Consider the following 27822-nt stretch of genomic DNA (forward strand, 5'->3'; position numbering starts at 1 on the left):
GGTGTTCAAGATGATTAAAATATTTGATAGGGCAGATGGAGAGAAATTACTTCCTCTGTTGGGGGAGTCCAGAACAAGGGGGCATAACCTTAAAATTAGAGCGAGGCCATTCAGGGGCGATGTCAGGAATCACTTCTTCGCACAAAGGGCAGTGGAAATCTGGAACTCTCTCCCTGAGAGCAGTCGAGGCTGGGGGTCAAGTGAAAATTTCAGATCTGAGATTGATAGGTTTTTGTTAGGCGAGGGTATTAAAGGTTATGGTACCAAGGCGGGTGGATGGAGTTAAGATACAGATCAGATATGATACAATTAAATGGCGGAACAGGTTGGAGGGGCTTAATGGCCTCCTCCTGTTCATAATGATTAAATGTTCCTAATCACTGCACTAATTACAGAACGGACCGATTGTTTATCGGAGCTCCGTTAGTAAAATCCCCGAACATTCAAAGATAAACGGGACTGTCCCTTTAACTGTAAACAAAGGGGAGTGCCTGTCCCTTTAAATATCTGCCCCATTCCCACAGGCAGTGGGAGGAGGAACAGCGCGCGGTCTCATTCCGCCCAAAACCAGCGGGGCCTCGCGCGAGGGAGCAGCTCCATGAGGGGGCGGGGCCAGTGGGTGAGGGCGGGGCCTCGGCTCTGAGCCCAGGGCGCAGGCGCGGGAGAGGCTCTGCGCGTTCGCCAGACGGAGTCGGAGGGTCGGGAGCAGGGAGGCGGGTGGCCGGGGACAGGATACTGAGAAACCGGGCGGAGGCCGCGCCCCACGGCTTATAAACATGGAGCGAGGCCGCAGGACCCGAGTTGGATCCTCTGGTCCCGAGTGTGAGCAGCCGGACGGCAACTGCGGGACTTCTCCACGGGAACAGGCCCGGGTTACCGGGGTAACCGGCCGCCATCTTGGTACAGGAGGAGGCAGCGTCACTGCGCATGCGCGGCCATCTTGGTACAGGAACAGAGTGGGCGGGGTTCAGGATCTCAACCCGTGCTGTCCCTGCCCCGGGAGTGTTTGATGGGACAGTGTAGAGGGAGCTTTACTCTGTATCTAACCCGTGCTGTACCTGCCCCGGGAGTGTTTGATGGGACAGTGCAGAGGTAGCTTTACTCTGTATCTAACCCGTGCTGTACCTGCCCTGGGAGTGTTTGATGGGACAGTGCAGAGGGAGCTTTACTCTGTATCTAACCCGTGCTGTACCTGCCCTGGGAGTGTTTGATGGGACAGTGTAGAGGGAGCTTTACTCTGTATCTAACCCGTGCTGTACCTGCCCTGGGAGTGTTTGATGGGACAGTGCACAGCAATCAATGACCAATGATTAACCCTATTAAAATCTGGGATATAGTTTCTGAACAGCTTCATCAACGGAGCCTCTCACTTTTCCTCTCCCTATTCTTCTTCCCAAAATGTATCACTTCACATTTCTCTGCATTAAATTTCATCTGCCATCTATCTGTCCAATTTATTATCCAGTGTCCGTGACACTGAAGTCACTTCCAGTCCTCTTCACAGTTCCCCACACTCCCCATCTTGGTGGCATTTGAATTATCTGGAGATTTTCATCTTGTGCCCGAAATTCCCGAGCCCAGATCATTTCCCTGTATTGAGAAGAGCAATGGTCCCAACACTGACCCTGGGGGACACCACTGTTTACATCCCTCCAGTCTGAACAATATCCATTATCCACCACTCTCTGTTTTCTGCCCTTTCCCCAACTTCCTGTCCACGCTGCCCCACTCCCTTCAATTCCGTGAGCCTTAATTTTATCAACAAGTGTGCGGCACCTTCTCAAACACCTTTAGACAATCCATCCACACAACACCCACTGCATTCCCTTTCTCGCCACACTGTGTTATTTCCTCAAATAATCCCTGCTGTCTGTCCTGAATTCATCCATTTTACTAACAAATGTTGAAATGTTTGCTCCACCCCACAGGGTTCCATCTGTTAAAAGCCACACAGAGAGAGGTGGGGGAGGCCCACTGTTGGACAGTGTGAGCTGAGGGGTGGGAGAGGCTCATTGTCGGACAGTGTGAGCTGAGCAGGCACAGGAGACGCAGACTTGCGAAAACACCGAGTGCCGCCCCAGACCCCAATATAAAACAGTCAACAGTTTCCCCCCAGACCCCAATATAAAACAGTGAACATTATCCCCCAGACCCCAATATAAAACAGTGAACATTATCCCCCCCAGACCCCAATACAAAACAGTGAACATTATCCCCCCAGACCCCAATAGAAAACAGTGAACATTATTCCCCAGACCCCAATACACAACAGTGAACATTATCCCCCCCAGACCCCAATATAAAACAGTGAACATATTTCCCCCCAGACACCAATATAAAACAGTGAACATGATCCCCCCAGACCCCAATATAAAACAGTGAACATTATCCCCCCAGACCCAAATATAAAACAGTGAACATTATCCCCCCCCAGACCCCAATATAAAACAGTGAACATTATCCCCCCAGACCCCAATATAAAACAGTGAACATTATCCCCCCAGACCCCAATATAAAACAGTGAACATTATCCCCCCAGACCCCAATATAAAACAGTGAACATAATCCCCCCAGACTCCAAAAGAAAACAGTGAACATTATCCCCCCCAGACCCCAATATAAAACAGTGAACATTATCCCCCCCAGACCCCAATATAAAACAGTGAACATTGTCCCCCCCAGACCCCAATATAAAACAGTGAACATTATCCCCAGACCCCAATACAAAACAGTGAACATTATCCCCCCCAGACCCCAATATAAAACAGCGAACATTATCCCCCCAGACCCCAAGATAAAACACTGAACATTATCCCCCCCAGACCCCAATATAAAACAGTGAACATTATCCCCAGACCCCAATATAAAGCAGTGAACATTATCCCCCAGACCCCAATATAAAACAGTGAACATTATCCCCCCCAGACCCCAATATAAAACAGTGAATATTATCCCCCCCAGACCCCAATATAAAACAGTGAACATTATCCCCCAGACCCCAATATAAAACAGTGAACATTATCCCCCAGACCCCAATATAAAACAGTGAATATTATCCCCCCCAGACCCCAATATAAAACAGTGAACATTATCCCCCAGACCCCAATATAAAACAGTGAACATTATCCCCCCAGACCCCAATATAAAACAGTGAACATTATCCCCCCCAGACCTCAATATAAAACAGTGAACATTATCCCCCCAGACCCCAATATAAAACAGTGAACATTATCACCCCCAGACCCCAATATAAAACAGTGAACATTATCCCCGCGAGACCCCAATATAAAACAGTGAACATTATCCCCGCGAGACCCCAACAGAAAACAGTGAACATTATCCCACCAGACCCCGATATAAAACAGTGAACATTATCCCCGCCCCAGACCCCAATATTAAACAGTGAACATTATCCCCCCACACCCCAATATAAAACAGTGAAAATTATCCCCCCAGACCCCAATAGAAAACAGTGAACATTATCCCCCCCAGACCCCAATATAAAACAGTGAACATTATCCCCCCCAGACCCCAATATAAAACAGTGAACATTATCCCCCCCAGACCCCAATATGAAACAGTGAACATTATCCCCCACGGACCCCAATATAAAACAGTGAACATTATCCCCCAGACCCCAATATAAAACAGTGAACATTATCCCCCAGACCCCAATATAAAACAGTGAACATTATCCCCCCCAGACCCCAATATAAAACAGTGAACATTATCCCCCCAGACCCCAATATAAAACAGTGAACATTATCCCCCCAGACCCCAATATAAAAGAGTGAACATTATCCCCCAGACCCCAATATAAAAGAGTGAACATTATCCCCCAGACCCCAATATAAAACAGTGAACATTATCCCCCCCCCAGACCCCAATATAAAACAGTGAACATTATCCCCCCCAGACCCCAATATAAAACAGTGAACATGATCCCCCCCAGACCCCAATATAAAACAGTGAACATTGTCCCCCCCAGACCCCAATATAAAACAGTGAACATTATCCCCAGACCCCAATACAAAACAGTGAACATTATCCCCCCCAGACCCCAATATAAAACAGTGAACATTATCCCCCCAGACCCCAATATAAAACAGTGAACATTATCCCCAGACCCCAATATAAAACATTGAACATTATCCCCAGACCCCAATATAAAACAGCGAACATTATCCCCCCCAGACCCCAATATAAAACAGTGAATATTATCCCCCCCAGACCCCAATATAAAACAGTGAACATTATCCCCCAGACCCCAATATAAAAGAGTGAACATTATCCCCCAGACCCCAATATAAAACAATGAACATTATCCCCCCAGACCCCAATATAAAACAGTGAACATTATCCCCAGGACCCCAATATAAAACAGTGAACATTATCCCCCTGGACCCCAATATAAAACAATGAACATTATCCCCCCAGACCCCAATATAAAACAATGAACATTATCCCCCCAGACCCCAATATAAAACAGTGAACATTATCCCCCAGACCCCAGTATAAAACAGTGAACATTATCCCCCAGACCCCAATATAAAACAGTGAACATTATCCCCCCCAGACCTCAATATAAAACAGTGAACATTATCCCCCCCCCCAGACCCCAATATAAAACAGTGAACATTATCCCCCCAGACCCCAATATAAAACAGTGAACATTATCCCCCCAGACCCCAATATGAAACAGTGAACATTATCCCCCCCAGACCTCAATATAAAACAGTGAACATTATCCCCCAGACCCCAATATAAAACAGTGAACATTATCCCCCCAGACCCCAATATAAAACAGTGAACATTATCCCCCCCACCAGACCCCAATATAAAACAGTGAACATTATCCCCCCCAGACTCCAACAGAAAACAGTCAACATTATCCCCCCCAGACCCCAATATAAAACAGTGAACATTATCCCCCCAGACCCCAATATAAAACAGTGAACATTATCCCCCCCCCAGACCCCAATATAAAACAGTGAACATTATCCCCCCAGACCCCAATATAAAACAGTGAACATTATCCCCCCAGACCCCAATATAAAACAGTGAACATTATCCCCCCAGACCCCAATATAAAACAGTGAACATTATCCCCCCCCAGACCCCAATATAAAACAGTGAACATTATCCCCCCCCCAGACCCCAATATAAAACAGTGAACATTATCCCCCCAGACCCCAATATAAAACAGTGAACATTATCCCCCCCCCAGACCCCAATATAAAACAGTGAACATTATCCCCCCCCCAGACCCCAATATAAAACAGTGAACATTATCCCCCCAGACCCCAATATAAAACAGTGAACATTATCCCCCCAGACCCCAATATAAAACAGTGAACATTATCCCCCCCCCAGACCCCAATATAAAACAGTGAACATTATCCCCCCCCCAGACCCCAATATAAAACAGTGAACATTATCCCCCCCAGACCCCAATATAAAAGAGTGAACATTATCTCTTTCCTCCTCCTCCCCACCCCCCCCCCCCGCACCTGCTCAAAACCAGACCTGAATGATGATGGATCAGGGAACGTCTGTCAAGGAAGTAGAAATGGTTACGGGTCACAGAGCGTCTCATTCAAAGAAAAATTGGGATGTATTCGTGAGCGTTTGTATCAGAGGGAGAATTGGAGATGGGTCAAGGAGAGCCCATCACCAAAATTGGGAGATGTTGCAGATGGACAGTATGTAGGGAGGGACAGAGTGTTGGGAAGAGGGGGAGAGAGCACGTACACACAGACAGAGTCAGTAACTTCAGGGGAGGAGAGAGAGGGGAACCAGTGAGTGCAGAACTGAACCCAGTCAGAGTCAGCACCTTCAGGGGAGGAGAGAGAGGGGAACCAGTGAGTGTAGAACTGAACCCAGTCAGAGTCAGCACCTTCAGGGGAGGAGAGAGAGGGGAACCAGTGAGTGTAGAACTGAACCCAGTCAGAGTCAGCACCTTCAGGGGAGGAGAGAGAGGGGAACCAGTGAGTGTCGAACTGAACCCAGTCAGAGTCAGCACATTCAGGGGAGGAGAGAGGGGAACCAGTGAGTGTGGAACTGAACCCAGTCAGAGTCAGCCCCTTCAGGGGAGGAGAGAGAGAGGGGAACCAGTGAGTGTAGAACTGAACCCAGTCAGAGTCAGCAACGAAAGGTGAGGAGAGAGAAAGAGAGAGAGAGAGAGAGGAACCAGTGAGTGTGGAACTGAACCCAGTCAGAGTCAGCACCTTCAGGGGACGAGAGAGAGGGGAACCAGTGAGTGTGGAACTGAACCCAGTCAGAGTCAGCACCTTCAGGGGAGGAGAGAGAGAGGAACCAGTGGGTGTAGATCTGAACCCAGCCAGAGTCAGCACCTTCAGCGGGAGGGAGAGATAACTCAGATAGAAGGAAATATGTTGGGGATGGTGCGATGGGTTTGGATTTCAGCACAGGGAGGAGGGAGACTGTGTGGGATTGGGATTTGCAGTCTGCGGGAATGAGCGGGAAGAATATTCTGTAGAAACGAGAATTTTCTGTTCTGAATTTCTAACCTGTATTTACAGTGTGGACTTTTGTAAACTCCTTTCACAGGGGATTGGAAGGGGAGGATTCACAGACGGGAAACTCAAACCAAACCTCATGTCAATCTGACCGAGTCACTCGATTCATCAGGACCTGAATATCATCGGCCTTTGAATGTGGAAGGAGAAATGTTTGTCTGTTCTGTCTGTGGGAAAAGATTTCAAACATCAGTGTGACTGGAAAATCACCGAGACACACACACCCGAGTGAGAGTGTTCCAGTGCACTGTGTGGAAAGAGCTTTAACCAGTCTCACAGTCTGAAAAAACATCGCACCATTCACAGCGGGGAGAAACCGTCCACGTGTTCTGTGTGGACGAGGCTTCAACTGATCGTCCAACCTGGAGAGACACAAGGACACCCGGACCACGGAGAAACCGTGGAAATGTGGGGACTGTGGGAAGGGATTCAATTACCCATCACAGCTGGAAACTCATCGACGCAGTCACACTGGGGAGAGGCCGTTTACCTGCTCCGCATATGGGAAGGGATTCACTCAGTCATCCACCCTGCTGAAACACCAGCGACTTCACACTGGGGCGAGGCCGTTCACCTGCTCCGTGTGTGGGAAAGGATTCACTTGTTCATCCAGCCTCATTTCACACCAACTTGTTCACAGTGATAAGCGACCTTTTAAATGTTCTGACTGTGAGAAGAGGTTTAAAAGCAGGAATGCTCGACTGAGACACGAACGTACTCACACTGGGGAGAGGCCGATTACCTGCTCCGTGTGTGGGAAGGGATTCACTCAGTCATCCACCCTGCTGAGACACCAGCGAGTTCACACCGGGGAGAGGCCGTTCACCTGCGCAGAGTGTGGGAAGGGATTCGCTCAGTCAGCCGCCCTGCTGATTCACCAGCGAGTTCACACTGGGGAGAGGCCGTTTCCCTGCTCCGTGTGTGGGAAGGGATTCGCTCAGTCATCCGCCCTGCTGAGACACCAGCGAGTTCACACCGGGGAGAGGCCGTTCACCTGCGCAGAGTGTGGGAAGGGATTCGCTCATTCAGCCGACCGGCTGAAACACCAGCGAGTTCACACTGGGGAGAGACCGTTCACCTGCTCCGTGTGTGGGAAGGGATTCACTTGTTCATCCAGTCTCATTGAACACCAACTTGTTCACACTGATAAGAGACCTTTTAAATGTTCTGACTGTGAGAAGAGGTTTAAAAGCAGGAATGCTCTACTGAGACACCAATGTACTCGCACTGGGGAGAGGCCGTTTCCCTGCTCCGCATGTGGGAAGGGATTCACTCAGTCATCCGCCCTGCTGAGACACCAGCGAGTTCACACCGGGGAGAGGCCGTTCATCTGCGCAGAGTGTGGAAAGGGATTCACTCATTCAGGCGACCGGATGAAACACCAGCGAGTTCACACTGGGGAGAGACCGTTCACCTGCTCCGTGTGTGGGAAGGGATTCACTTGTTCATCCAGTCTCATTGAACACCAACTTGTTCACACTGATAAGAGACCTTTTAAATGTTCTGACTGTGAGAAGAGGTTTAAAAGCAGGAATGCTCTACTGAGACACCAATGTACTCACACTGGGGAGAGGCCGTTTACCTGCTCCGTGTGTGGGAAGGGATTCACTCAGTCAACCAACCTGCTGATTCACCAGCGAGTTCACACCGGGGAGAGGCCGTTCACCTGCTCCGTTTGTGGGAAGAGATTCACTCAGCCAACCAACCTGCTGATTCACCAGCGAGTTCACACTGGGGAGAGGCCGTTCACCTGCTCCATTTGTGGGAAGGGATTCACTCAGTCAACCAACCTGCAGTCACACCAGCGAGTTCACATGTTACCACAGGAGTTGGATTCTGTTGTTAATCACATCCAGGACTGAACCATGTTCATTCTGATCGTTGGGGTTGTCGAAAACTTAAACTTAATATTACCTATTATATACAATGCATCAACTCCCAATCACTTCATTCAGACAAGCAAGAGTTTATTAAGAAACTTGTACAAGAGGAAGTGTCCCTCAAACACTGGTTGATGATACGTCTTCGCTGAGTTCAAGAAACAGCTCACGTTTATACAGTTCATTAACAACGCCCACCTGTCATGGAATATGGGCGTACACGTACATTCTTTATTGGTTCAGGTAGTTAGTCAATCAAAATAGGGAACCCACCCTCTGGTTCCCATGGCCGTCTGGTGATTTTGGACACAGGCCTGGGAAAGTGCTTTTCCCTCAGAAACTGTCCTTGTTATCAGTGAGTCTGTACCTAGTCTCAAGGCTATATGGTCATTCATTTCTGTTAGTCAGACAGTTATCAGCATGAGAGAGAGCTCAAAGTAATAACACAATTGTGCTTCTGTGTGTTTTTCATGAGAAACTATTCTGTGAGCTTTACATTGAATTAGCTGGTCAGTTAATATGGTCAAATATCCATCATGCATTTCTACATTTGTGGGTTCGGTGTATTAGAGAGAGTTAATATGGTCAGGTATCTTTTATGCATTTCCACAGGGTTTGTTTCTGATAATAACCCCTATAACTGGGCTGGAATTTAATATTCTGTATCAGTCTCAAATAAATCAGCTTTCTTTTAAATACAGTGTACCATTGTTTAAAAAGGGAGAAAGGGATAGACTGAGTAATTACAGGCCAGTCAGCCGAACCTCGGTGGTGGGCAAATGATTGGAAACAATTCTGAGGGACAATATTAATTGTCATTTAGAAAGGCACGGATTAATCAAGGACAGTCAGCATGGATTTGTTCAGGGAATGTCGTGTCTGACTAACTTGATTGACTCTTATGAGGAGGTAACAAGGATTGTCGATGAGGGCAACGCGTTTGATGCAGTATACTTGGATTTTAGCAAGTCTTTTGACAAGGTCCCACATGGCAGACTGGTCAAAAAAGTAAAATCCCTTGGGATCAAAGGGCAAGTGGCGAGTCAGATCCAAAATTGGCTCAGTGGCAGGAAGCAAAGGGTGATGGTTGACGGATGTTTTTGCAACTGGAAGGCTGTTTCCAGTGGGGTTCCTCAAGGCTCAGTACGAGGTCCCTTGCTTTTTGTGGTATATATTAATGATTTACACTTGAATGTGGAGGACTTGATCAAGAAGTTTGCAGATGATACATAAATTGGCCGTGTGGTTGGTAGTGAGGAGGAAAGCTGTAGACTGCAGGAAGATATCAATGGACTGGTCAGGTGGGCAGAAAAGTGGCAAATGGAATTCAATCCAGAGAAGTGTGAGGTAATGCAATTGGGGAGGGCAAACAAGGCAAGCATCTGTCCATGACGGTATTGGTAGGAGTGACCACCGCACAGTCCTTGTGGAGCCAAGTCCTGTCTTCACACTGAGGACACCATCCAACGTGTTGTGTGGCACTGCCATCGTGCTAAATGGGATAGATTCAGAACAGATCGAGCAGCTCAAAACTGGGCATCCGTGAGGCGCTGTGGGCCATCAGCAGCAGCAGAATTGTAATCCAACACAATCTGTAACCTCATGGCGCGGCATATTCCTCACTCGTATGAACATACGAATTAAGAGCAGGAGTAGGCCATTCGGCCCCTCGAGCCTGCTCTGTCATTTGATAAGATCATGGCTGATCTGATGGTGACATCAACCCTACTTTCCCGTCTACCTACTATAACATTTGACTCCCTTGATAATCAGGAATCTATCTAACTCGGCCTTAAAAATATTCAATGACCCTGCCTCCCCCGCTCTCTGGGGAAGGGAGTTCCACAGACTCACAACCTTCAGGGAAAAAAATTCTCCTCATCTCCGTCTTAAATGGGAGACCCCTTATTTTTAAACTGTGGCCCCGAGTTCTAGTCTCTCCCACAAGGGGAAACATCCTCTCAGCATCTATCCCTTCTAGTCCCCTCAGGATCTTATGTGTTTCAATAAGATCACCTCTCATCCTTCTAAACTCCAATGTATACAGGCCCAACTTGTCCAACCTTTCCTCATAAGATAACCCCCTTATCCCAGGAATCAGTCGAGTGAACCTTCTCTGAACCGCCTCCAAAGCAATTATGTCCTTTCTTAAATAAGGAGACCAAAACTGCGCACATTATTCTAGATGTGGTCTCACCAATGCCCTGAACAACTGTAGTAAAACATTTCCACTTTTATATTCCATTCCCCTTGTAGTAAATGAGAACATTCCATTTGCCTTCCTAATCACTTGCTGTACCTGCAGACTAACTTTCTGTGATTCATGTACTACGATACCCAGATCGCTCTGGACTTCAGAGTTCTTCAATCTCTCTCCATTTAAATAAAATACTGCTTTTCTATTCCTCTTGCCAAAGTGGACAAGTTCACATTTTCCCACATTATACTCCATCTGCCAAATTTTTGCTCACTCACTTAACCTATCGATATCCCTTTATAAACTCCTTATGTCCTCTTCACAACTTACTTTCCGAACTACCTTTGTCTCATTCTCAAATTTAGCAACAATACATTTGGTCCCTTCATCCAAATCATTGATATAGATTGTAAATAGTTGAGGCCCAAGCACTGATCCCTGTGGCACTCCACTTGTTACATCTTGCCAACCTGAAAATGACCCATTTATGCCGACTCTCTGTTTCCTGTGAGCTAACCAATCCTTTATCCATGCAAATATGTTACCCCCTTCACCATGAGTTCTTATTTTGTGTAGTCACCTTTGGTGTGGCACCTTGTCAAAAGCCTTCTGGATCTCCAAGCACACCACATCCACAGGGTCCCCTTTATCCACGTTGCTTGTTACTTTCTCAAAGAACTCTAATAAATTAGTCAAACACGATTTCCCTTTCACAAAGCCGTGTTGACTCTGCCTGATTGCATTGAGATTTTCTAAGTGCCCTGCTAGAACCTCCTTAATAATAGATTCTCGCATTTCCCCATGACAGATGTTAAGCTAACTGGCCTGTAGTTTCCGGCTTTCTGTCTCCTTCCTTTCTTGAATAGAGGAGTTATATTCGCTATTTTCCAATCTGATGGGACCCTTCCAGAACCTAGGGAATTTTGGAAAATTAATACCAATGCATCGACTATCTCTGCAGCCACTTCTTTTAAGACCCTCGGATGAAGTCCGTCAGGACCTGGGAACTTGTCAGCTTTTAGATCTAATATTTTTTTCAAAACCCTTTCCCTGGTGATTGTAAATGTTTTAAGTTCCTCCCTCCCTTTCACCTCTTGATCCACAATTATTTCTGGCATGTTATTTGTATCCTCTACAGTGAAGACGGACGCGAAATATCTGTTCAATTCATCCACCATTTCCTTATTCTCCATTATTAATTCCCCAGACTCACTCTCTGGAGGACCAACACTCATTTTACTTACTCTTCTTTTTAAATACCTGTGGAAACTCTTACTATCTGTTATTATATTTCCAGCTAGCTTTCTCTCGTACTCAAATCTCTCCCTCATTATTCTTTTAGTCATTCTTTGCTGTTTTTTAATATTTTGACCAATCTTCTGACCTGTCACTAATCTTTGCGGAATTGTATGCTTTTTCATTCAATTTGATACTATCTTTAACTTCCTTAGTTGGACACGGATGGTACGTCCTTCCCCGAGAGTCTTTCTTTCTCACTGGAATGTATCTTTGCTGAGTGTTATGAAATATCCCATTAAATGTCTGCCACTGCATCTCTACTGACATATCCCTTAACCTCAGTTCCCAGTTCACAAGTCAGGAGTGTGATGGAATACTCTCCACTTGCCTGGACGAGTGCAGCTCCAACAACACTCAAGAAGCTCGACACCATCCAGGACAAAGCAGCCCGCTTGATTGGCATCTCATCCACCACCCTAAACATTCACTCCCTTCACCACTGGCACATTGTGGCTGCAGTGTGTACCATCCACAGGATGCACTGCAGCAACTCGCCAAGGCTTCTTCGACAGCACCTCCCAAACCCATGACCTCTACCACCTGGAAGGACAAGAGCAGCAGGCACATGGGAACAACACCACCTGCACGTTCCCCTCCAAGTCACACACCATTCCGACTTGGAAATATATCGCTGTTCCTTCATCGTCGCTGCGTCAAAATCCTAGAACTCCCTTCCTAGCTGCACTGTAGGAGAACCTTCACCACATGGACTGCATGGTTCAAGAAGGCGGCTCCCCACCACCTTCTCAAGGGCAATTAGGGATGGGCAATAAATGCTGGCCCTCCAGCGACACCCACATCCCATGAACGAATGAAAAATACCTAACTCACACATACAAACAACACACATGCTACAAACGGTCAGAAATTACACACATACAAACAACACAGGCAGATTACACACAGACACAAACTGTAAACAAACAAACACAGACACAAACTACACACACAAATACGACACACTACACAGACACATATTAGACACACAAACTACACATAGTACACACACACGACACACAGACACAAATTACACACTCAAACTACACACAAACAACACACATTCGAGACACAGAAGGAAATTACAAGCATGCTACACACAGATACAACCGACTGAAGACAATTTACACACGCAGGCAGACATTTTCCGACTGCACCCTCTGCACTGTATAAAGAGATTCTAACCTTGGGACTGTACACGGGGATTCTAACCCTGGGACTGTACATGGGGATTCTAACCCTGGGACTGTGCACGGGGATTCTAACCCTGGGACTGTACATGGGGATCGTGGCAAATGGAATTCAATGTAGACAAATGTGAGGTCATCCACTTTGGATCAAGAAAGGATAGAACAGGGTACTTTCCAAATGGTAAAAAGTTAAAAACAGTGGATCTCCAAAGGGACTTTGGGGTTCAGGTACATAGATCATTGAAGTGTCATGAACAGGTGCAGAAAATAATCAAGAAGGCTAATGGAATGCTGGCCTTTATATCTAAAGGACTAGAGTACAAGGGGGCAGAAGTTATGCTGCAGCTGTACAACACCCTGGTTAGACCACACCTGGAGCACTGTGAGCACTTCTGGGCACCGCTCCTTCGGAAGGACATATTGGCCTTGGAGGGAGTGCAGCGTAGGTTTACTGGAATGATACCTGGAATGCAAGGGTTAAGTTACGAGGAGAGATTACATAAATTGGGGTTGTATTCTCTCGAGTTTCGAAGGTTAAGGGGTGATCTGATCGAAGTTTATAAGATATTAAGGGGAACAGATAGGGTGGATAGAGAGAAACTATTTCCGCTGGTTGGGGATTCTGGGAGTAGGGGGCACAGTCTAAAAATTAGAGCCAGACCTTTCAGGAGTGAGATTAGAAAACATTTCTACACACAAAGGGTGGTAGAAGTTTGGAACTCTCTTCCGCAAACGGCAATTGATACTAGCTCAATTTCTAAATTTAAATCTGAGATAGATAGCTTTTTGGCAACCAAAGGTATTAAGGGATATGGGCCAAAGGCAGGTATATGGAGTTAGATCACAGATCAGCCATGATCTTATCAAATGGCGGAGCAGGCACAAGGGGCTGAATGGCCTACTCCTGTTCCTACGTTCCTGTGGGATTCGAACCCTGGGACTGTACATTGGGATTCTAACACTGGGATTGTACACTGGGATTCTAACCCTGGGAGTGGAGATGGGGATTCTAACCCTGGGAGTGAAGATGGGGATTCTAACCCTGGGAGTGTAGATGGGGATTCTAACCCTGGGAGTGTCGATGGGGATTCTAACCCTGGGAGTGTAGATTGGGATTCTAACCCTGGGAGTGCAGATGGGGATTCTAACCCTGGGAGTGCAGATGGGGATTCTAACCCTGGGAGTGTCGATGGGGATTCTAACACTGGGAGTGTCGATGGGGATTCTAACACTGGGAGTGTCGATGGGGATTCTAACCCTGGGAGTGCAGATGCGGATTCGAACCCTGGGAGTGCAGATGGGGATTCTAACCCTGGGAGTGTAGATGGGGATTCTAACCCTGGGAGTGCAGATGGGGATTCTAACCCTGGGAGTGTAGATGGGGATTCTAACCCTGGGAGTGTCGATGGGGATTCTAACCCTGGGAGTGTAGATGGGGATTCTAACCCTGGGAGTGTCGATGGGGATTCTAACTCTGGGAGTGCAGATGGGGATTCTAACCCTGGGAGTGTCGATGGGGATTCTAACCCTGGGAGTGTAGATGGGGATTCTAACCCTGGGAGTGTAGATGGGGATTCTAACCCTGGGAGTGTAGATGGGGATTCTAACCCTGGGAGTGTAGATGGGGATTCTAACCCTCGGGACTTTAAAATGGAAGTCGACCCTGGGGTTGTTACTTCAGAAATCTCTGGGAATCGGACTGTCACCCCAGCGCGTGTCAGCAGCTTGAGGGGAGGAGCTCAGAGAACGGTGAGAAACCCTCTGTGTGCAGCGTGAGAACACATTAAATGAGTCAATGATTTTGTCTCCTGGTGACTTGAACCAGGTTGGGAACAGAGACCCTGAAATCCCGCCAACTGCCACAGGTAAGGAGGTGCACTGTAACTTTAACTATAAATATATACAGAAAGTGGAGTCACTGTCCCTTTAAATATTTGCACCACTCCAACAGGTAAGAAGTGGCACTGTACCTTTAACAATAAACATGCACAGAAAGGAGTTAAATGATGCAGGGAGGAGGGTCGTGTGGAGCATTATCACCGGCTTCGACCAGTTGGGTCGAATGGCCTGTTTCTCTGCTGTCATCTCGAAGTAATTCTATGTAAAAGAAGGGAACCACTGTCCCTTTAAAGATCCGCCTCAGCCCCACGGTTGAGGAGAAGCACTGTGCGTTTCACTACCACAAAAACACAACTTGGAGTCGAAGGGAGCACTTTAACTGCCAACGGCAGAGACAGTCCGCTCACTGTCCCTTTAAGAATGGCGACAGTCTCCTGTTGCTTCCGGTTAATGGCGGCCCAGCGAGCCTGGCGCGGGGCGGAGACCGCTCCATGTGGCGGCCGAGCCCCGGGCTCCATGTGGCGGCCGAGCCCCGGGCTCCAATGTTCCGATCAAGTTCCATTTATTTTCGCTGATCCCCCCGTTTCCCCCACCGTCCCCCCGGACCCCGCCAATCAAAGCAATCGCCAATAAAATGGTTCCAATGGCGGTCCGCGTTACCCAGAGTGCAGCGCGAATGCGAATACGCCCTATTCCCTATTAAAGGAGTCCAACGCGCAGGCGCAAGAGTGACTTCTGTCCGGAGCCGCGGGTCTGGTGGAGGTAAAAGAGCCCGGGGGCAGGAGATTAATAAACCGGGCAAGCCCACGCCGCAGGGTTTATAAAGATAGAGCGCGGCCTCAGATGCCATCGGAGCGGGCGTGTTCACCAGGATTGAAGCCGTGAGCCTTATTCCCCGATAACAGGCGCGGGTCTCCCACCGCCATTTTTGTAGAGGAAGGTCAGGACGTTTGTCAGCAGAATTGCGCAGGCGCAGCCTTCCTGGTACAGGAACAAACAGTGGGCGGGGCTCCAGGCTCCCCGTGAGTGGGGACAAAGAGTGGGCGGGGCTTTAGGATCCCAGTGACCGTGAACAAAGAGTGGGCGGGGCTTCAGGGTCCCAGTGACCGTGAACAAAGAGTGGGCGGGGCTTCAGGGTCCCAGTGACCGGGAACAAAGAGTGGGCGGGGCTTCAGGGTCCCAGTGACCAGGAACAAAGAGTGGGCGGGGCTTCAGGGTCCCAGTGACCGTGAACAAAGAGTGGGCGGGGCTTCAGGGTCCCAGTGACCGTGAACAAAGAGTGGGCGGGGCTTCAGGGTCCCAGTGACCGTGAACAAAGAGTGGGCGGGGCTTCAGGGTCCCAGCGACAAGGAACAAAGAGTGGGCGGGGCTTCAGGGTCCCAGTGACCAGGAACAAAGAGTGGGCGGGGCTTCAGTCTCCCCGTGACCAGGAACAAAGAGTGGGCGGGGCTTCAGGGTCCCAGTGACCAGGAACAAAGAGTGGGCGGGGCTTCAGGGTCCCAGTGCCTCATTTATTTTATTCTCACTCTGCTCACAGTGGGTTTCTCACCACGACTGAAGGTGCTGACTTCCACTGGGGTCACAGATCCACAGGCTGTGGTCAAGCTCCAAGACCAGTTAAGTGGCAACTCTTTACCCTTGAGTCGGGACAGTGAGTGGCAGCAGGATATTTGACTGCAGAAGCGTCACACATTGGTTGGGGAGGGGATCACACTCACCTGTTACAGCCCTCACCCCTACAGTGGAGTAATTAACAGACTGGGTTCAGTGTTTATTGATCCCGGGCCTGTTACCGATACCTTCCCTGGATACTGAGGTTAGGAGAAGGAATCTGGGAGGTATGGGGAGCTGGGACTTGTCCATGAGAGTAACCGAAGGTATGAGAACTGAAATAATCCAGAGTTAGAAAGGAGAAACGACCCAAAAATGGAACAGTGGGTAACAGGACGTCAAATAGTCTCCTCTTACCTTGGAGAACTCAAGGACTTGACAAACTGTGTGTTTGAAGCAAAGCTGATTTATTTCACATGTATCAAAATATTAAATTGCAGCGTGTTACCGATCCCTTCCCTGGATACCACGGCTACATGTAATTAACATCAGCAGAAACAATCCCCAACTGCGAAAATGAACATGGTTCAGTCCTGGATGTGATTAACAGCGGCAATAGCAGCAGAATCCAACCACTGCAGTCACTTGTGGACTCGCTGGTGTGACAGGAGGTGGGATGACTGAGTGAATCCCTTCCCACACACGGAACAGGTGAACGGCCTCTCCCCAGTGTGAAGTCGCTGGTGTCTCAGCAAGTGGGATGACTGAGTGAATCCCTTCCCACATGCGGAGCAGGTGAACGGCCTCTCCCCAGTGTGAGTACGTTGGTGTTTCAGCAGATGCTTAGTGCTTTTAAAGCTCTTCTCACAGTCAGAACATTTAAAGGGTCTCTTATTGGTGTGAACAAGTTGGTGTTTACTGAGGCTGGCTGAAAAACTGAATTTGCTTCCACACACGGAGCAGGTGAACGGCCTCTCCCCAGTATGAACTCGCTGGTGTCTCAACAGGTTGGAAGCCTGAGTGAATCCCTTCCCACACACAGAGCAGAGGTACGGCCTCTCTGCAGTGTGAACTCGCTGGTGTGTCAGTAGGTGGCAAGACTGAGTGAATCGCTTCTCACACACGGAGCAGGTGAACGGTCTCTCCCCAGTGTGAACTCGCTGGTGTGTCAACAGATCCTTTGTGTTTTTAAAGCTCTTCTCACACTCAGAACATTTAATCGGTCTCTTATCAATGTGGACAAATTTGTGTTCAATGAGGTGGGATGATTTCGTGAATCCCTTCCCACACACGGAGCAGATGAACGGCCTCTCCCCAGTGTGACTGCGTCGATGAGTTTCGAGCTGGGACGGGCAATTGAATCCCTTCCCACAGTCCCCACATTCCCACGGCCTCTCCCCTCTGTGAATGGTGCTTTTTCCTTCCATACTCAAAGGCCGATGATATTCAGGTCCTGATGAATCGAGTGTCTCTATCAGATCTTGACGTGATGTTTGATTTGAGTTTCTGGTCTGTTAATCCTCCCCTTCTAGTGCCCTGTAAAAGGAGTTTACAAAAGTCATCACTGTAAATACAGGATAGAAATTCAGAACAGACAATTCCAGTTTCAATGGAATATTCTTTCATCTCTTGTTCCCCCAAAGCTGTAAATCCCCGTCCCACACACTCTCCCTCCTCCCTCTGCTGAAATCCAAACCCATCGCACCATTTCTAAATTCCATACTCCATATCCAGTTTTCTCACTCCCACTACTCCGGCTGAGTTCAGTTCGACACTCACAGGTTCCCCTCTCTCTCCTCCCCTGAAGGTGCTGACTCTGACTGGGTTCAGTTCTACACTCACTGGTTCCCCTCTCTCTCCTCCCCTGAAGGTGCTAACTCTGACTGGGTTCAGTTCTACACTCATTGGTTCCCCTCTCTCTCCTCCCCTGAAGGTGCTAACTCTGACTGGGTTCAGTTCTACACTCACAGGTTCCCCTCTCTCTCTTCCCCTGAAGGTGCTGACTCTGACTGGGTGCAGTTCTGCACTCACTGGTTCCCCTCTCTCTCCTCCCCTGAAGGTGCTGACTCTGGCTGGGTTCAGTTCTATAATGACTGGTTTCTCCTCCTGAAGAGATGAGGTCAGTAACGTTCTGAGAATTGATGATCTTCAGTGATGGGGACATGGTCGAGGGGGAAGTAGCAGGAGTTGTCTCTCTTTAAGGAAAGGGTTAATCAGACTGGCAACAGAGCTTTGCAAACTGCCTTGAAGTGAACTGATGAAAAGCGCTGATATAATATTGCTGATGATTTGTCTTTATATTTTTGTGATGTTGATTTTTAGCCTGTGTGTTAAATAGGTAAGTATGATTCTCTCACACCCCCTGACTCGTCTCCATTTCTCTTCGTTTATAGACGATCCCTGACGCATGATTTCTCCTTCATTTCCGGAAGCTGCCTGCTCCAACATGATTTCTCCATTATTTAAAGACGCTCCCTGACTCATCATGATTTCTCCTTCGATACAAATGCTCCTTGACACATTGTTATTTTTCTTTCATTTACAGACGCTGCCTGATGCATCATGATTTCACCTTCAATTGCAGACACTCCCAGATCATCACCATTTCTCCTTTATTTACAGACACTCCCTGACCCAATCACTTTTTCTCCTTCATTTGCAGACGCTCCTTTACCGTCACCGTTTCACATCCTTTACAGACGCTCCCTGACAGTCCTGCAGTTTGGCGCATGCGCGCGGCCCACGGGCCGCTTGCTGCGTTTCCGCTTGAACCGACGGGTCACTAACGGCGGGAAAGGGGGGAGAATGGAGGGGAGATAGTGGAGGGGGGAGAATGGAGGGGGGAGAATGGAGGGGGGATGATGCCGCCTGTTTTCTCTCGGGTCCTGGGCCCGACACTCGGTGTTTCTGGGCCCTGCGATCCCAGCCCTTTATTAACCCGCTCTCTCCAGCTCTTTCTCCTCCGCCTCTCCCTCAGTCGCCGCCCGCCCCCCGCGCATGCTCAGCTCACACTGCCCGGGTGATCGACGGGAGCTCCGGGCCAATAGGAAGAGCGGGGGCGGGGCTGGAGGACCGAGCGGGCGGCGGGTCCTCCAACCAATGGGAGTGAGTGAGGGGGCGGGACTTGCGGCACCGAGTGGGCGGGGCTGAGCCCGGATCTCCCTCATTGGCTGAAACATTTTTGAACCTGATTGATCTCAAACTCCGGGAGAAAACTGGACCTTTCTGTTGTGGCTTCAAACAGATGGAATCCTGTGGGGCGGAGCAAAGATTTCAACATTAGTTAGTAAAATGGATCAATTCAGGACAGAGAGCAGGGAGCAATAGGGGAATAACACAGTGTAATTAATAAATTAAAATAAAAATAACACAATGTGGTTAGTGCTAACAGGTGGGAAAACATTCATCAGACTTTTTAAAGGGACAGTGACATGCATCAGGCTTTTTAAAAAGACGGTAACATTCATCAGGCTTTTTAAAGGGACAGAAACATGCATCAGGCTCTTTAAAAAGACGGAAACATTCATCAGGCTTTTTAAAGGGACAGTGACAGTCAACCGGCTTTTAAAACGGACGGTAACGTTTCTCCGGCTTTTTAAAAGGGGCAGTAACGTTCATCCGGCTTTTTAAAGAGACAGTACGCTGCATACAAAACACATCTGTAAACCAGAATGAAAGAGACAGGATCTTCCCCCTTATCCTTCTTTATTCCAATGACCTTCCCTCCATCATAAGGTCAGAAGTGGGGATGTTCGCTGATGATTGCACAGTGTTCAGTTCCATTCGCAACCCCTCAGATAAATGAAGCAATCCGAGCCCGCATGCAGCAAGACCTGGGCAATATCCAGGTTTGGGTTGATAAGGGGCAAGTAATATTCGCGCCAGACATGTGCCAGACAATGACAATCTCGAACAAGAGAGAGTCTAACCACCTCCCCTTCACATTCAACGGCATTACCATCGCCGAATCCCCCACCATCAACATCCTGGGGGAAACCATTGACCAGAAACTTAACTGGACCAGCCACATAAATACTAACAACCAGCCCGAACCACTAACCCCAATCCTCAATCCTACCCACCAGCCCGAACCACTGACCCCAATCCTCAATCCTGACCACGAGTTAGAGTGATGGAGCACGGAGTAGCAGCTATTGACGGAGTCTGGTTTCGACAGAGTCTATAATTGGGAATTTGGTGAGTGAGGGGATTCGGTGCAGTAAGGAGTGAGGTGCATTTGATTAGTCAGGGGAGAGGAGCGGACCGAGAGCGGAGAGGAGCGGACCGAGAGCGGAGAGGAGCAGACCGAGAGCGGAGAGGAGCGGACCGAGAGGGGAGAGGAGCGGACCGAGAGCGGAGAGGAGCGGACCGAGAGCGGAGAGGAGCGGACCGAGAGCGGAGAGGAGCGGACCGAGAGCGGAGAGGAGCGGACCGAGAGGGGAGAGGACCGGACCGAGAGCGGAGAGGAGCGGACAGAGAGCGGAGAGGGGAGAGGAGTGGACCGAGAGGGGAGAGGAGTGGACCGAGAGCGGAAAAGAACGGACCGAGAGCGGAGAAGAGCGGACCGAGAACGGAGAGGAGCGGACCGAGAGCGGAGAGGAGAGCGGAGCGGAGCGGAGAGGAGAGCGGAGCGGACCGAGAGCGGGTCACAGCAACAACAAAACCAAACTGCAGTTTGATGTCCCAGGTAAGACAGGTCGGTGGTTGGTGGTGAGTATCTCTTCTGTTTTCTTCATTCGTAGGACTGTGGGCTCAGGAACTTACAGCATAAAACTACATTTAAAAAAAATAAACTTAATTAATTAATTAAACAAGGCCAGTACTTGGTTCAACCTTAAAATAATTTGATGGGCAGTGTAGTAATCAATTAAATAAATAAAATAGTTATGACAGGGCAGGAGATGTGTTGCAGCTGCAATATGTTGGAGCTCCTGGACAGTTTTGTCCAGGGCGACTACATCTGCGGTAAATATCTGCAGCTCGAGGATCTTCGGCTCCGAGTTGAGGAGCTGGAGTCTGAGATGCAGACATTGCGATGCATCAGGGAGGGAGAACGTTACCTGGACAGTTTGATCCAGGAGGCAGTCACGCCCCTTAGTCTTAATACTGTAGAATTGGCACGTGGTCAGGGACAGGAGGGTGTGACTGCGAGTGAGCCGGGTACGGGGATCCAGGAGGCAGCATTGCAGGAGCCTCAGCCTCTGCTTGTCCAGTAGATACGAGGTTCTTGAAGGACGAGTGCAGGGACTGGAGGGAGGATGAGCAAACTGGCCACGGCACCGTGGTTCAGGGGGCCATTCAAGTGGGGGGAGTAAAATGGAATGTGGTTGTAGTCGGCGACAGTATAGTTAGAGGGATAGACACTGTTCTCTGCAGCCAAGAGCGAGAGTCCCGAAGGCTGTGTTGCCTACCCGGTGCCAGGGTTAAGGACATCTCCTCAGGGCTGGAGAGAAACTTGGAGTGGGAGGGGGCGGATCAAGTTGTCGTGGTCCACGTAGGTACCAACGACATAGGTACGACTAAGAAAGAGATTCTGCTGAGGGAGTTTGAGCAGCGAGGGACCAAATTAAAAAGCAGAACCATAGAGGTGATAATCTCCGGATTATTACCTGAGCCACGAGCAAATTAACACAGGGTAAATCAGATCAGAGAGATGAATGTGTGGTTCAATGATTGGTGTGGGAGAAGTGGGTTTCGATTCATGGGGCACTGTCACCAGTACTGGGGAAAGAGGGAGCTGTTCTGTTGGGATGGTCTTCATCTGAACCATGCTGAGACCAGTGTCCTGGCAAAACGAATAATTAGGGCGGTAGAGAAGGCTTTAAACCAAATAGAGGGGCGGAGGACGCAGGTGGGGCGAAGTTTAGATTGATAAAGAGAAAAGACAAGGAAGTCGTGCAGGAAAGTGATGGGGGTAATGACAAACAGAGTGTGTCAGGAAGGGACAGAGCGTACAACACGAGCAAATGGGACCGGGGTAGGAAAGAATGGTAAAAAGACTAAATTAAATGTTCTTTTTCTGAATGCGAGCAGCATTCATAATAAGATCGATGAATTGACGGCACAAAGAGAAACAAATGGGTATGATCTCGTGGCCGTTACAGTGACGTGGTTGCAAGATGACCAAGGTTGGGAGCTCAATATTCAGGGTAATTTCACATTTCGGAAGGATAGGAAAAAAGGTAAAGGTGGTGGGGTAGCTCTGTTAATAAAGGATGAAATTGGTATAATAGTGAGAAATGATATTGGCTCAGCAGATCAAGAAGTCGAATCAATTTGGGTGGAGGTCAGAAATAGCAAGGGAAAGAAATCACTGGTGGGAGTAGTATATAGGCCCCCGAACAGTAGCTACACTGTAGGGCAAAATATAAATCAGGAAATAAGTGGGGCTTGTAAAAAAGGTAATGCAATAATCATGAGCGATTTTAACTTTCACTTAGATTGGACAAAACATATTGGAAAAAAATAGCCCTGAGGAGGAGTGCATAGAGTGTATTATGGACTGTTTCTTAGACCAATACGTCGAGGAACCAACCAGGGAACAGGCCATTTTGGATCTGGTAATTGGTAACAAAACAGGATTAATTAGTTATCTGAAAGTAAAGGAACCCTTGGGAAGCAGCGATCATAACATGACAGAATTTCACATCCAGTTTGAGAGCGAGGATCTTGGGTCTGAAACTATTGTATTAAACTTAATTAAGGGCAATTATAGAGGAATGAGGGTGGAACTGACTGAAGTGGACTGGGTGAACAGGTTAGATGGTATGATGGTGCATAAGCAGTGGCAAACATTTAAAGAGATATTTTATAACTCGCAACAACATATGTCCCTGTGAGGAGGAAAGTCTCCACAAAAAGGGTGAACCAACCATGCCTAAATAAGGAAGTAAAGGATGGTATCAGGTTAAAAGAAAAAGCATACAACATGGCAAAGATTACTGGTAAGCATGAAGACTGGGAAAAATTTAAAAACCAGCAAAGGATGACGAAACTAATAATACAGAGGGAGAAAATAAATGATGAGAGTAAACTAACAAAAAATATAAAAACTGACAGTAAAAACTTCGACAAGAAAATAAAAAGGAAGAGGGCAGCGAAAGTGAACATTGGTCCCTTAGAGGGTGAGACTGGGAGAATAATAATGGAAAACAAGGAAATGGCACAGAAATTGAACATATATTTTGTATCAGTCTTCACAGTAGAAGATACTAATAACCGAGAAATAATAATAGAAAATCAAGGGGCAAAGGGGAGTGAGGAACCTCAAACAATCACTATCACTGGAGAAAAAGTGCGTGGTAAACTAATGGGTCTAAAGGCTGACAAGTCCCCTGGACCTGATGGCTTTCATCCGAGTGTCTGAAAGGAAGTGGATATAGAGATAGTGGATGAATTGTTCGGAATTTTCCAGAAATCACTAGATTCTGGAAAGGTCTCAGCGGATTGGAAAACCGCAAACGTAACACCCCTATTCAAGAAGGGAGTGAGACAGAAAGCAGATAACTACAGACCAGTTAGCCGAACATCTGTTTTTGGGAAAATGCAAGAATCCATTATTAAGGAAGTAGTAGCAGGACATTTGGAGAATCAAACTACAGTCAAGGAGAGTCAACATGGTCTTATGAAGGGGAAGTGATGTCTGACAAATTTATTAAAGTTCTTTGAGGAAGTAACGGGCAGGGTGGATAAAGGGGAACCAATGGATGCAGTATATTTGGATTTCCAAAAAACATTAGATAAGGTGCCACATAAAAGGTTACTGCACAAGATAAGAGCTCATGGTGTTGGTGGTAATACACTGGCATGAATAGAAAATTGGCTAATTAACATAAAACAAAGAGTCGGGATAAAAGGGTCATTTTCAAAATGGCAATCTGTAACTAGTGGGGTGCCGCAGGGATCTGTGCTGGGGCCTCAACTATTTACAATATCTATCAATGACTTGGATGCAGGAACATAGTGTCTTGTGTCCAAATTTGATGATGATACAAAGATATGTGGAAAAGCAAGTTGGGATGAGGACACAACGTGTCAGCCAAGGGATATTGACGGGTTAAGTGAATGGGCAAAAATTAGGCAGATGGAATATTAGGTGGGAAAATGTGAATTCATCCACTTTGGGAGAAATACTACAAATTGCTGCAGTAAAGAGGGATCTGGGTGTCCTCGTACATTAAACACAATAAGTCAACATACAGGTGCAGCAGGTAATCCGGAAGGCAAATTGAATATTGGCCTTTAATTCTAGGGGGATGGAGTATAAAAGCAGGGAAGTCATTCGACAACCTCACAGGGTGCTGGAGAGACCAGACCTGGAGCACAGCGTACAGTTCTGGTGCCCTTATTTTAGGAAGGACATACCTGCATTTGAGGCAGTTCAGAGAAGGTTAACTCGGTTGATTCCGGGCATGTAAGGGTTGCCTTTTGAGGAAAGATTGAACAGGTTGGGTCTATACTCATTGAAGTTTAGAAGAATGAGAGGAGATCTTATTGGAACATACAAGATTCTGAGGGACTCGATAGGGTAGATGCTGAGAGGATGTTACCCCTCATGGGGGAATCTAAAACGAGGGGGCATAGTCTCAGAATAAGGGTTCGACCATTTAAGATGGAAATGAGGATGAATTTCTTCTCCAAGAGGGTCTTGAATCTTTGGAATTCTTTACCCTATAAAGCTGTGGAGGCTGAGTCATTGAATAAATTCAAGGCTGAGTTAGACAATTTTTTCATCAGCAAGGGAGTCAAAGGATATGGGGAAAGGGCGGGAAAGTGGAGTTGAGGGAAAAATCCGATCAGCCATGATCTAATTGAATGGCGGTGCAGGCTCGAGGGGCCGAATGGCCTACTCCTGCTCCTGTCTCTCATGATCTTATCACCACTTTATACCCTGTACATCACCACTTTATACACTGTGCATCTCCACTTTATACCCTGTACATCACCACTTTATACCCTGTACATCACCACTTTATACCCTGTACATCACCACTTTATACCCGGTCCATCACCACTTTATACCCTGTACATCACCACATTATACCCGGTACATCTCCACTTTATACCCTGTACATCACCACTTCACACTCTGTACATCACCACTTTATACCCTGTACATCACCACATTATACCCAGTACATCTCCACCTGATACCCGATACATCACCACTTTATACCCTGTACATCACCACATTATACCCGGTACATCTCCACCTTATACCCTGTACATCTCCACCTGATACCCGATACATCACCACTTCATTCCCTGTACATCAACGCATTGTTCAAATAGTTTTCAATTAAGTAGAGATGAAGCAGGAAATTTTCAACCCATTCGTCTGTCATCAATTGTGGGGAAGTTAGTAGAATCTGTTATTCGGGACAGAGTGACTGAGCATCTGGAAAAATTGGAGCTGATCAGAGAGAGCAGCATGGATTTGTAAAGGGTAAGTCATGTCGAATGAACCCCTAGTTAAATTTTTTGAGGAGGTAATTAATGTGGTCGGCAATGGCGTGTCTCTGGATGTTATTTATATGGACTTTCAGAAGACGTTCGATAAGGTTCCACAAAGGAGTTTGTTAATAAAATCGAGAGTGCATGGAATTGGAGGCAATCTATTGGCTTGGACAGGGAATTGGTTCGGAGTTAGAAGACAGCGAGTAGGTTTAATGAGTCTGTAATCCAATCAGCAGGATGTGACTAGTGGTGTCCCCAGTGAACTGTACTGGGACCGCAGCTTTTCACTGTATTTACAAATGACTTGGATGAAGGAATATAGAAGCGTATATCTTAGTTTACTGACGACATCAAGTCAGGTAGCACAATAAATATTGTAGATGGGAGCAGATAGTTGCAAAGGGACATTGATAGATTAAGTGAATGGGCAAAACTGTGGCAGATGGAGTTCAAAGTTGGAAAGTGTGAGGTCATCCGCTTTGGTCCGAAGAAAGATCAGGGTAATTTCTGAATGGCGAGAAGCTGGGAACTGTGGAAGTGCCGCGAGATTTTGGGGTCGAAGTACAGAAATCATTAAAAGCTGATGGACAGGTACAAAAACTAATTGAAAAGACTAATGGAACGTTGGGCCTGATCACAAAAGGCTGGAATACAAAAGGGTGGAAGTTATGTTGCAGTTGTACAGAGCTCTGGTCAGACCCCAGCTGGAGACTGCGTTCAGTTCTGGGCACCACATCTCAGGAAGGATATTTGGCCTCGGAGGGGGTGCAGCGCAGATTCACCAGAATGTTATCGGGGTTAAACGGTTAAATGATGAGGACAGGTTGCACAGACTAGGCTTGTATTCTCTTGAATATAGAAGATTAAGGGGTGATCTAATTGATGTTTAAGATGATTAAACGATTTGATAGGGTAGATGGAGAGAAACTATTTCTTCTGGTGGGCTAGTCCATGACAAGGGAGCATAATCTTAAAATGAGAGGTTCAGGGGTGATGTCAGGAAGCATTTCTTCACACAAAGGGAGTGGAAATCTGGAACCCTCTCCCCCAAAAGCTGTTGATGCCGGGGGTCAATAGAAAATTACAAAACTGAGATTGATAGATTTTTGTTGGGCGAGGGTATTAAGGGTTGAAAAACCAGGGGGTAAATGGAGTTGAGATACAGATCAGCCATGATCTAATTGAACGGAGGAATAGGCTCGAGGGGCTGATTGGCCGACTCCTGTTCCTCTGTTCCTAAGGAGACGTTAAATGATTATTAAAATATGATTCTCTGGTCCTCACACCACGGGCTGCATGTGTGCCCCGCCCGCCCGCTTTGTGTAAACACATGAAACAAGAGCCTGGCGGACGGGAGCTTCATACACCCGCCCCAGGCCGCACCAGAGGACTGAGCGGGGCTAAAAACCAGCAGGAATCAAGCGGGACTGAGCTCCGCGGACTTCCCCACCTCTACCGTCCCTGTTAGTCAGTAAATCAGGGCGGTGAAGGATGTAAACCGGCCTCACTGTGTTTGTATCACAGAGATGAGGGGATTGGGCAGAACACCAGACCAACACCTTGTAATGATGGAAAGTCTTCTCATTATTTAATGAATTTAATAATTACAGTAAAGGGATATTTCACCACATTCTTCAACTCCTCTCTGAATTTAGTCTGGGTCACGGCATAAATACACGTGTTGGTGCAGCAACTCAGGAGCTGGAGCATAAATCCCAGTTCTTGTACAAATTTAGGGAGATACACAGGAATAAAGTCTAACACATATAATCGGTACCATACAAAATACAACAGAAACACCGCCCATAACAGGATAAAATTCCCCGATATAACAAACAGTAAAATGATGGATTTCCTTCTCTTCTCCATATCTG

The 27822-nt window shown here is 47.4% G+C and overlaps 2 protein-coding genes across 2 annotated transcripts in view; one reads left to right on the plus strand and one right to left on the minus strand.

Moving 5' to 3' along the window:
* Positions 1 to 776: 776 nt before the first annotated feature.
* The window catches only part of LOC137315777 (zinc finger protein 850-like), a 114136-nt gene continuing 87090 nt past the window's right edge, over positions 777 to 27822 (plus strand). The window contains exons 1-2 of the mRNA XM_067980266.1: positions 777 to 900; positions 6906 to 8355. Coding sequence (XP_067836367.1) covers positions 777 to 900; positions 6906 to 8355 — 1574 coding nt within the window. The remainder of the gene's footprint in view (positions 901 to 6905; positions 8356 to 27822) is intronic.
* On the minus strand, positions 16941 to 18090 carry LOC137315722 (zinc finger protein 551-like). Its single transcript, XM_067980226.1, has one exon. The coding sequence runs from the start codon at positions 17917 to 17919 to the stop codon at positions 17134 to 17136; it is 786 nt and encodes a 261-aa protein (XP_067836327.1). The 5' UTR covers positions 17920 to 18090; the 3' UTR covers positions 16941 to 17133.

This window comes from Heptranchias perlo, unplaced genomic scaffold, assembly GCF_035084215.1.
Source record: "Heptranchias perlo isolate sHepPer1 unplaced genomic scaffold, sHepPer1.hap1 HAP1_SCAFFOLD_56, whole genome shotgun sequence".
NCBI lineage: Eukaryota > Metazoa > Chordata > Chondrichthyes > Hexanchiformes > Hexanchidae > Heptranchias > Heptranchias perlo.

Bases quoted from the DNA above. Each gene is read 5' to 3' on its own strand.
- LOC137315722 (XM_067980226.1), bottom strand. From the start codon at position 17,919: ATGGAAGGAAAAAGCACCATTCACAGAGGGGAGAGGCCGTGGGAATGT.